We start from the raw sequence: 12,237 nt of genomic DNA on the forward strand, positions 1-12,237 counted from the left end.
ATATTTCTATTGACGTTTGTTTTATATCTAGGAAGAAATCAAAATGTTGACACATTTGTGCGCCAAACGTGAAGTTCAATATGCACAACGAGAAAATGATTTGAAACGGGAGCGCGAGGATCTTATAAAACGTGGTTTCGATGCACAGAATCGACTTAACGTCAATCAAAACGAATATCAGAAAAAACTTGAAGCTATGACAAAAATATATAAAAAGGCTATTGATGTAAGACTGAAATTGTATTCTGGTAGATCTGGGATGACTGGACAAACCTAATGGGATTTTATTTATGGAAAAGTGTGGAGGGAAGGGGATGGACCAAAGCTTGGAATATGCTAATATAATGCCGTTGAAATTACGAAAATAATTATTTCCAAAATGTAACGTACAAATACTGTTCAACACTAAGTGTTGTATCACGGCGATTAATAATAGTTAATAGTTTTAACAAGAAAAGTCGTCAACTATTTCGAGTACCTAAAAAAACTTGTCGGTTATGTATAAAATAATCAAAATTAAAGTAGGCACCAACTCACATTTTCTCAAATTTTATAAGAAATTTACACCTGGGAAAAAGGCAATGCTGCAGTTCGGCTACCATTTCGTAATAGGTACCTACCAAATAGTAAATCGCATCGGGATGAGATTTCGAAGACTAATTACATATACACCACGTAGACGACTAAAATTAAAGTGGTATCCATATGACAACACGGAGAAATATTCGATAATTAATGGTTAGACGGAAACAATTAAAAATGTAATTACATTATGACATATACAGACGGATATAAAATATAATCGGACCGCATACATATGAAGTTTAAAATTTAGCAAAATAAAGTAGGTAGTGGCATTTTCATTTATCCTAACTTAGAAAATTTTTTTTTTTTTTTAATGGCGTGAACAATCATTAGTTATTTTTTTGGTAAATTCTGTTTTCAATACATTTTTTATAACCCCACAAAATAATGTAATACTATTGCACTAATTTAAACATAAAATGATTTAAACATTCAACAACTATATAGGTTTGATATTTTATTTGTATGTTCATCAACATTTTACTATAAAAAATTACATTAAAATGATATAGACACTTAAAAATCCAAAATACGTTTAAAAAAATGTATAACAATGAAAAATAATGGTAAAAAAGTTTGCAAAAGGGTTTTCATTTTTAATTAAATTAAAAAAAAAACAAGTATAATAATTCGAAAAATTATTTATGTGTTTATGTATTCTTATCACCCATTCCGAGATTCTTACACTTTGAAAAATCCATGTTTTTCACCATTGCTGTAGATCGCATATAATATACTCTGGTTAATGTTGCTATGTTAATTTTACATAATAAACTTCGGTTATCAATATATATATATATTTATATGAATTTAAAATTTTAAAAGTAGAAATATTTAATCTCATCCACTTCCCAACGAAGGTTTTATCAGAGATGATCAATCCTCAGTGAATATACAGACTTGTGCTTACATAAAAATTAATTTTTTTTGTTAATGGTTCATCAGCACGATAAATGAATACGAATCTATTTCATAACGCGTTATTTTAAATGGCAACAATAACAATATTATAAAAACAGATATGAAAATAAAATAATTAAAACAATCAAAAGAACACTTAGGACGGTTATAACTATAATAAAAAAATAAATATATTTTTATATAGGTACATATATATGTGACTACTGATTAAAACAACAGTTATTATATTTTTTTTTGCGTTTGAAGTTTTGAATATGAATAAACGGTACACTTGCGACACACACGAGCAATTTTAACAATGTTCATAGCTTTATACATAAACATATTAGAGGGATAATTATTTAGTTATGGAAATTTCTAAATAAACACGTCAGTTAAATTCGAAGTTATACTAGTTGTAGACAAAAAATAAGATAATTCTTATCCGATTCCAGAAACTAACGAGTATTGTTGAAAAAGGTGAACGAATAATTAAAACTGCAGACAATTGCTCCAAGCTAATGGTAGACGATGACGACGACATAATGCTTAATGACGAATACGAGAAAGATCGAGTAAGTTTTAAAAGCAATTATTAAAACTATTACTATTGATATACCTATTTTTCCTGCATTTTTAGGAGTTCGATAAAATGTCGAAATTCTGGAAGCGTTATGCACGGGCTGAAGTGCAATGTCAAGAACTTGACATCAAACGTACGAAACTGCTGCAGGAGAATAAAGATTTAAAAGCCGCATTGGCGTATTATTTGAAAACCGTTGCTAGACCTGCATCGGTCCAAAGAGATATGAGGGACAGCGGAATACAATTGAATTTACTTCCGGTCAAAGCGGGGTGAATACTGTGGAATTAACTTACATCGATTTATCCTAATAAACTTGCAATCGAAGGAATAAAATAACGGCTGGAAATGTTTTTAATTTACTTTTAATCCACTAATTTATATTGTGTTCAATTTTATATTTTAATATTTTCACTTTTTATAATTTTGGAAAAAAATTTACTATAACGATTTTGATACTCATGTTTTAAATCAGTAACAATAAATTCAATTGTTTACCATAATCTAATTAATTTTTAACCATGGGTGTATTATTATTTATTTATTTGACTATATTTACTTATTTTTTTTATTTTGAAACATCTGATATATTTTCTGATACAATGTATAATACCACTATACTGACTTTGTGTTATTGACTTGGGACTGACAGGTGATATTAGATACAATTTTTGTTCTCCCATGACTTTCCTCAATACTGGCGGATAGCATGATTTATATTTTTCATAGCATAAACACTTTTTAAAAAAATGCATAAAATATTAAGTACCTATTTATAATTGGTACTTTCAGCAATAAGTTTCTTCTTGCTTGTATCAAACACTAAATTGTTGTAACCTGAAAATATAAATTTTGTTTTAATCAAAATAATAATCAAAATACTTAAGTATATTTTTGTTTAATCAATGAATAAGAGCAAGATAAATATATTATTTTATAATTAATAGAGTGAAGTGAGTTATTAATAAAATAAGTATACATAAAATACACAATGCTTTGTATGCTTATTACTACTTGAATATTACAATATGCACTAATAATAATTTTACTGTAATAGAACTTAATAAATTAATGAACATAAATCATTATAACATAACTTAGGAGATATATTGATGTATGACATTATACATATTATACATCGATATTTTTTTTTTTTTTTTATAAATAAAATATAAATTATTAAAATAACAAAAATGCCTTTAAATTAAAATTTTAAGTATTTAAATACATTAATAAATAACAATATTTAATTAATTTGTTTCAAAGCTTTCCTATGATAATTAAATTTTTCAGCATTTCATACCGTTAAACAACATTAAGTATTATTTTTCTTGTTATTAGTTATTTTTTTTTTAAAAAAAAAAACAATACTTTCTTTTAATTATAATTATAACAGGCAACTCTCAAAAGTATACATATATATATATATATATATATATATATAGGTATATAACATTAATACAAATATCTTTTAGGGTATTATATGAGTTTAAATAGACATCTAGAGCAAACCTTAAATATGATTATAGGATTATATTTTCTCATTAGATCTAAGCTCTAGATGTAAATATTGAATGCTTAATATTTTAATTATATAGGAAAAAAATACTTAGAGTATTTCCAAATCACAATGCCTTATTTCTGGGAATTTTGAACGAAGTTTGTATTCTATTCTATCAATCTCTCCACCAATCATATCTATGATATTTTCACTGTGTTTTAAAAGTAATGCTTCAGCACAATCTGCATTATCAATTGCTTTCACTTCTGCCATCAATGCTTCAGGATCTAGCCGGTCTAAATATTGTTTAGCCAATTCTCTTCCATCAAAATCTAATTCAGCCTTATATCTGATCAAACTGTTTCCCATATCAATTCCTTTGACGTCATATATAGCTCTAATCATAACATCAGATTCCAACTCAGCATTGATTTTATTTAAATATGTCTGACTAATAGAACGGCCAACAATAGCTGATGTATTTGTATAAATTATAAATGAAGCAACTGTGCCTAAAATTCCACCAACAAGTAATGATCCAACAGCATCTGGAACTGGAGTATTTAAGTAAGAAGTTAATGACATACATACAGCAGCCACTCCAATAGACAACACAGCAGCACAATCTTCTAATAAAACAACATTGACAGTAGGATCGTGACCACGCAAAACATATTGTAAAAAGGAAATGTTTGCTTGTTTAGAACATTTAATAATGTTATTAATAGCAACTGCCAATGTTGCTCCTTCAGATAGAAATGATCCACCAAGTACAAAGTACGCCCAAAATAAAGAGTCTAATGGTTCAGCATGAATAAGTCCTGTTACACCATGGTAAATAGAAAGTCCTGAACCAATACAAAAGATTCCTACACCAGATATAAGAGAAGCAACATATTTCATATTTGAATATCCATACGGGTGATATGAATCTGCTATTTGGACAGATTTATAGACACCAAAAGCTAAAATCACTTGATTAATAGTATCAGCCATAGAATGTATACATTCTGAGAACATACTGTGACTTCCTGTATAGAACCAAGCTAAACCTTTGAAAATAGTATTCATACCATTTATAAAAACCGCAATTAAGACAACACGACCAGATTCACCGAATAGGCCTGATGACTTTTGTGTTAAGAGATCATTTTTATTTAGTGTTTGTCGCCGATTGCTTCTTCTGTGTGCTTTAATTGTAAACATTGTTTGTTGTTTCTTTTTCCTTTCAATTTCTCTTTTAATGAGTTCAGTTACTAACTCTTCTTGAGACCCCCAAACTTCAGATGCTTTAGCTACAACATCTTTTCGCCAATACACATTTATTGGTGGCTCATCATCAAATGGAGATCGCCGTTTAATAGTTTTAAGGCCTTCCAAATCAGTAGATTTTAACATGAATTCAGTCATAGCACGGCGAGCAGTAATATAATTTCGATCCACAGATTTTTTAGGTCTTTGAACTTTTTCAACTACTTTTTCTAAATTTACTTTTTCTAAAACTTGTTTCACAGGTATACTTTTTAACAATGGATCATTTTCTTCTTTAGATTTTGGTTTTCCATTATCATCATTATTAGAATCATTTTTAATAGAAGCATAACATCGGATTGGCCATAGTTGATTTTTTGCCATACAAATTTCTTTAGTTTGGTATTGAGAAACATAATGAGACAATTTTCTAAAAAGTACATGATCATTTTTCATGGTTAATAATAGGCATTTGCATGGCATACCAAGATTCTTGTAAAATAGAGTCATTTTGTTCCTAAAAATAAAGTAAACTAATTATAATAAATATTTAACCTATATACATATATACATATATTTTTGGTTTTACATAAGAAATTGAAAAATTTGAGAAAATCATGTTTTAAAATTATTTGTTGTATTTTTTTCAATGCATTTCAACTAGAAAACTTTAAAACATTTTTTCATAATTTCTGTATTAAGTTGAAAACTATGTTATTTAACATTTATAATAAAAATAAAAATACTACTTATAAAATGTATAAGAAATCAGTAATTACTTTATCTAATTTTGTTGATATTACAATTTGAATATGATTATTAGGCCAATCTATGATTATAAGTAAAATGAATAATTTACATGACTTATCTTGAATATTTCAATAAATTGTCAGTAGTTTATACACAAGTCAATAGCAATTAAGTCTAAGATCAATATATAATTATAATATCATAGTTTTGTATTAGAAGCTCTCTTATAATTTGATATTTCACAAGATATATAAAAATTATTTTTTTTTAGTTATTAAAAGTAATAAAATAATACAAATAATCTATGAATCAAAATTTCTATTGACAGTTAATATTTTAATTATAAATATAAAAAAAACTCATATTACCTTATTCCTTCTGTAACAAAAGATTACTTTTAATGAATGTTGATCTGATTTTGAATAATTATGAATACTGCTAATAATCTATAAAAAATATTATATTGTTTAAGATTTTAGATTTTATTTTATTTTATTTACAACATTATATCATAGGAGTTAAAAAAAAAAAAATTAAACTAATTTTAAAAGTGCAAATAATTGGAATGAAAAGTTTAGTTCCCAAGCTATTTTTAGAATTTTGTTTTCAAATTGAGTATTTTTACTCGTATAATAAGATGGTACTTTAAAATAAAATCGGTTGAACCTTCTTTTGAAGTTATGGTCAAAAACGTATTATCATATTAAGTATACATACGGATAAAACACATTATGCATGTTCAACATGTTAAACTCAAAGTATCAAGTAAGCCAAATATATTAAACAGCTTACTACACGGTCACACATAAATATTAAATGAAAATAAAATCTAATTATATATATATACATAAATGTAAAATTATAAATAAAACTTATTCGATTAAAGTTCATCAAAAAATAAGACATAATAATGTAAACCAAATAATACATTCTTAAAGAATTTAAGGTAGTTGCCACACGAAAATAATAATTTATAATTTTTTTATTTTGCCAATTAATAATGGAAGCTGCAATCTACAATAACATTAGCCACGGGCAGCAGGTTAGACATGCCTGATGTAAGTTATATAATTAAAACTAATCCACAAATCTATTTCCTGTGTAACATGGGTACATTTCGGTTTGGTAATAGTCAACTGTACATATATTAACAAAGCAACCATCTTCACTGGTAAAGCTTATTTAGGGGAGGAGTTTGACCTCCTTTATTTTGAAAGTACTATCTTATAATATATGCAAAAACTCACAAATTGAAAAAAAATTAGCTAAAAATAGCTTGGGAGCTAAACTGTATATATGCCAAATAATTATTCAGAATTGACAGTATAATATTAATCAATTTTATAATAGTTAAAAAAAAAAAAAATAAAACATATTGAACTAAAAATCAAAATTATTTTCTTATTAGAGATATTATTGAATAAAGCTTAAATTATCTGATTTCATTAATAATATCAAAAATATCAAATTAAAATATAATAGTATTATAAATTTGATAATAAAATATAATAATTTTAAGGTAATATGTAATATATTATATTTAATTATTTGATAAATGCCATTAATAACCTTACATTTAATAAAATTAGTATATGTTACATAGGCGTGCGCAGACCTCTTTTTCAGAGTATGCAAAAGGTTGCCACTGCCTATCCCTGCCATGACCGAAAGTTAATTTAAGCGTTCAAAATGCTGGTAAAAATATTTACACAAATGTCTAAATAACTGTTTAAATTAAAATTTTAATGTTTTCTAAAAAAAATAAGTGACTTGATAATAATTTATTAATTGTTATAATATTCTTCATAATTTATAAATAAAATTTAAATAAATAAATAAATTTCTAACACTTACAATAGTTTGAGTAATATATTTAAATAGGGTAAATAAACAAAAACATAATCATTTAAATGAAAAAACAAAATAAATTTGTTAAGTAATTATAATTGGTTATAAAACAATTCTGTGTTCAATTGAGTTTTTAATATTACCAACAAGGGCATATTTATGGAGGGGGGCGAGGGGAACCGGGCCTCCTGAAATGAAAAACACCATTGTTAAAGATTATTATTTTTAACATGGCTATGTCTTAATGCTGGGGGTTTCCAAAAATTTGTCGCGACACTGAGAATGTTGCTTATGCGATAATTTAAAATTTTATATTTATAAAATATGTTTATTCTTTTAAGAAAATATGTGGTAAATTTTGAGTGACTAATAAAAAATTTGTTTATTACAATGTAGTTTTTATACTTATTAAAAAAAATTGAGTTTCTTATTTCTCTGATGGTGTAAAGAGTCGAGAAGTCTTATAGTGTTAAAGTAATTTTTTTTTTGTAATAGTGTTTTCTCCTTCCCTTCCACCCAAAAATCAAATACATAATCGGCCCCCCTCCGAAATGAAAACCTATATACGTCACTGATCACCAATAATGTCTTCGAGATTTTAACTTAAAGCCCTTTCTTGCTCTTTATTTGAAAGGTTAGGTACGAAAGGTACTATGTTCTTGAAGCATAGTACTTTTTAATTTCATTACCACACTAAATGCATAGGAGTAAACGGGGGGGGGGCAGGGAGAAATTGCACCCTCTGGTATTTAACATACCTTGTTTTAAAATAAGTACAAAACAGCTGGTTATAGCTATTACTATAACATTTTTTTTTAAATCTTAAATTTTCACTTATCTAACATAATGTTAGAAAATTAATAATTTTATATAATAATATGTAGGTAGTAAAGCGGCATTTAGCCTCGTACACTCTTTTTGATACATATGTAATTATATTTTTGCCCCCCCTAATAAATTTCCAAATTACGCCTATGATTAAATGCTTACTATAGTATAAAATGTGTGTTTCAAAATAAATAAAAATGTCCAAGATTGAATATAAAAATATAGTAAATATAAAACTTTACTACAAAATATAAATAATAAAAATTAAATATAAATTTTTACTACAAATATAGTAAAAATCATAATGTAAATACAAAATCACATAATATACATTTAATAACCAAATACGCTAAGATATTTATTTATTTTACACATTTTTAGAAAAAAAGGGTCCATGTTTAGCTGCATACCCCCTGCGTATGCCTATAATATGTTAGCTTATTGATAGCACATAGTAAATATTTAAAAGACTACCTAGAATAAAATTATTACATTTTTATAATTAATTACTATTAAGTTTAATATGTAGCTCATATAAAAGTCAATATACTAATGAATATAAATTTATTTATATTTATATTTTTAATTTGTAAATTCAGTGTGTATTTCAAATATGAAAAATAAATAATTTAAGATTTGCAGTATTTATGAAATTATCCTAACATCATATGAATACAATAAACCATATTTTGAATTGAAAAATATTGAGTTGATTTATTTCATATTGTCCGGTCCATTCATCATTTAGAAACTAAACATTTTGTCATACCTGTTTAGTTTTCAGAATTGCTCCTCAACAATATAATATACTAATTGCAATGGTGATTTTATTATAAATTCTGAGGATGTCATACTCTTTAAATTGCAGAACAAAAAAAATTTTAACAAGCCTGGCCAATTGATTAAGGATGTAATAAACTATAGTGGGTTTTTTTGGTAATTTTACATTGTTTCTATTTTTTTGTTGAGCACAATAAACACCGAAGCAATTATAGGAACAATACAAGTCGTTTGGCAGGTCTTGTATGGATTAGATCTACCGAATTTTTAACCGGGTAAGTAGAGAAGAAAAATGTGAGCAACTGCGACAACACTTACCTGCTAATATCAATGGTTTTGAGTATTATTATTGTGATAATAAGTTATCACTCTATTGCGCTGCCGGTCTGGTGGAATAGTCCTTGTTACAATTGACGCGATGTGTGCCTTTCCGCAACTGCACCGTCGTCAATCTTCGCATCTGTAAACATGACGGCGATGGCCAACAGTCGCAGTTGTTTCGGGCAGCGATATTTGGCCGACGGTTGCCGTTCGTGTTTACAAATTTAATATCGTTACGAAACGAATTATGATGATGAAACGACCTCAAAGAAATCGTTGTAGTTTAACGATTCCACTTTTGTCGACAATGTTTGACAACAGTGGTGAACACCAGCTGAACGCTTTCAAACGGCTGATAACGGTACTGATTACGAATGCAGCAACAATCACGACCGATTGGCCATTGTCTCAGCTGTTGACAACCGAATTCCGTTATCGTTTTAACATCGTAGCAAATCGTGTTTCTTTCGTCCATGACTATTTACTACCACCGCTGACATCGGTCAACCTCATTGTGATGGAATTATAAAAGAAAAAAATCCGTTTGTTTGTTCGAGATCTTATTCAACAATAATATCCTGAAAAAAAATGTTACTAGCGAGTTGTGAGTAACCTGTACTTCGAAACAATTCTGATAATTACGTAGGTAGTCAGATCAGAGGCGGTTTGTACACAAACATCTTAACGGACCGAATCGACTACCGCTATAACTTCACGGGTGGCGTTATATTTTTTGAAGGCATTCTATCACGTTGACGAAACATATAATACACGTAACATACATAAATACTGATTGTTACGAGTAGTCTAGTGCAGTGGTTCTTAACCTTTTTTTTTTCACTGCACACTATTATATATCAAAAGTTTTCGCGGAACACTTATGCACTTTACAACAAAAACTTTGGTTACGCGCTAAGATATCCAGTTGGATTAAAACCGTACAGTTTAACCAAACATGTATCCACTTATCTACACAATTAATTGACATTAAGAGTGCGCAATCCTTACGTTACTTTTTCAGAATTAATAACTGACCTATCTCTTGAGAAAGAAAAACAGCTGGCAAAAATTCAGGATACTACGATCACTACGACTGAAATATTATGAATTACCACTAATCAGATTTTGGATGTATGCAGTCAGAATATCCTGTAATAGCAAAAGATGCAATCAACATTTTGTTATACTTTTCAACCACTTACTTATGCGAGTTAGGCTTTTTAGCATTAATAAACATAAAAAAACAAAAAATGGGAGAGGCTTCTTTCCATCAATTAGAAAATGCGTGTGTGCTTGTCTTCAATTCAACCGTGTATCGAACTTTTGTGTAAGAAACGACAAGCTCAAGTTTCTCACTAATTGTTTCAAAAATTTCTCTTTATGATATAATATTCCTTTGCTTAAATAATTAAGTTCTCAAAATATTTTTATTTTGTTTTTATATTTTTTAAAAATAAATGTAATGAAATAAAATACCTACTACTTTCAATATATTTTTAAAAGCGTAATCAGTGATTATATTTATTGAAATATTACTAATCACAAATATCAGACATTTTTCACGGCACACCTAGTCGATCTCGCAGCACACCGGTTAAGAACCACTGGTCTAGTGAACATAAATTCGAATTGTAATTTTCTTTAGGTCGGCATCATTTAATTTGCCCCGGGGCCGACTACCTAGCTTAACGCGACACTGACCCACTTACCTGAAGAAAATTGTTCTCTTATCTTTGTTCGGTATACCTCATGCAAATTTGTTTAAACGTTAATACGTTCATGATTGATCACTAAACGAGTTAACTCGTACACTAAAATTTACCAAAAGAAAATGTACCCAGTGCTGGCCCAACGGTTTTCGGTGCCCAGTGCAGAATTTTGCGGGGCCCCATAAAAATATATTAATTTATTTATTGTTTATATTTTATAACTATTTCGTATTATTATATAACTAAATATATACTATAACTGTATTTCGAACTGTCGTCGACGATAAACAATTTTACAAGTGCATGCGCGTATAATACTTCAAAGCTATGCATAATTGGTACCATCTTAATTTTCATTGATAACAACCCATTTACTGAGAAGACCACACGATTATGCGGATGGCGATTTGCGTACTGGGACTATATTATTTTTATTTATAAATTAAGTAATGATCGTAATATATAATTTGTGGGGCCCTAAGGGTGTATTTAGATATTTTTTTTTTTTTGGGGGTGAGGGGGCTGTGGTATTTTCTCCAACTGAAATTTCCCAATTTTTGGAAAATTATTATACAAAATTTACCTATAGTAGCGAAAACAAGTAACAACTATATGACGTAAAGCGATCACCGTGATAGTGTTATTGGTCGTCGCCGTCACTTCTCGGAAATTTTTTAGCTCATAGGGGTTCGTATAAAAATTGTACGGTGATTAAGGAGACGCCACAACGCATGTATATTAGTAAATCAATTCTAGGTAAAAGAAATCAAAATTACGATAATGCAGCAGTACCGTACGTCAAAATTAAGCACAAATGTACCGATCTCAATGGTATAATCGTTATGATCAAAATCGTCAGACCCTTTACAAGAATAACTTGTTCGTTGTTACTAATAATTATTTATAAAATTATATTGAACTTTAACGGTTTACATCTGATAATGAGCAGACAATAAAAAATGCCTGGATTTCGGTAAGAAGGGTTGAAGCCCTTTCAGCCCCCCCATAAATATACCCTGTGGGGCCCGGTGCGGTTGCATCGCTTGCCCCCCCTAAGGCCGGCACTGAATGTAGCGATAACTTTAAGAATTGTCAACCCAAATTTTTACTGAGACTCAAAATCCGCCTCTGAAATTGTGAATTATTTCGTTCAAGGGAAATGCAAGTATTTATAAAACAGG

General features: G+C 28.4%; 3 protein-coding genes across 3 annotated transcripts in view; 1 reads left to right on the forward strand and 2 right to left on the reverse strand.

The window, feature by feature from the left end:
* LOC112680539 (dynein regulatory complex subunit 2-like) overlaps positions 1 to 2,831 on the forward strand; it is a 5,502-nt gene extending 2,671 nt beyond the window's left edge. The window contains exons 6-8 of the mRNA XM_025550660.1: positions 32 to 226; positions 1,941 to 2,060; positions 2,126 to 2,831. Of these exons, the coding sequence (XP_025406445.1) occupies positions 32 to 226; positions 1,941 to 2,060; positions 2,126 to 2,344 (534 nt within the window). The 3' untranslated portion in view covers positions 2,345 to 2,831. The remainder of the gene's footprint in view (positions 1 to 31; positions 227 to 1,940; positions 2,061 to 2,125) is intronic.
* LOC112680537 (glycogen debranching enzyme) overlaps positions 1 to 2,878 on the reverse strand; it is a 26,495-nt gene extending 23,617 nt beyond the window's left edge. The window contains exon 1 of the mRNA XM_025550656.1: positions 2,838 to 2,878. The gene's annotated coding sequence lies outside the window, so the exon portion shown is untranslated. The remainder of the gene's footprint in view (positions 1 to 2,837) is intronic.
* LOC112680538 (zinc transporter 9) lies at positions 2,832 to 9,714 on the reverse strand. The gene is made up of 4 exons (XM_025550659.1): positions 9,345 to 9,714; positions 5,939 to 6,016; positions 3,678 to 5,337; positions 2,832 to 2,905 (listed from the first exon to the last, which is right to left on the reverse strand). Exon 3 carries the CDS (start codon positions 5,328 to 5,330, stop codon positions 3,678 to 3,680), a length of 1,653 nt encoding a protein of 550 aa, XP_025406444.1. The 5' UTR covers positions 5,331 to 5,337; positions 5,939 to 6,016; positions 9,345 to 9,714; the 3' UTR covers positions 2,832 to 2,905.
* Between the last annotated feature and the right edge of the window lie 2,523 nt (positions 9,715 to 12,237).

The sequence above is a fragment of the Sipha flava genome, unplaced genomic scaffold (genome assembly GCF_003268045.1).
Source record: "Sipha flava isolate LNK unplaced genomic scaffold, YSA_version1 177_pilon_pilon, whole genome shotgun sequence".
In the NCBI taxonomy this organism is placed as follows: Eukaryota; Metazoa; Arthropoda; class Insecta; order Hemiptera; family Aphididae; genus Sipha; species Sipha flava.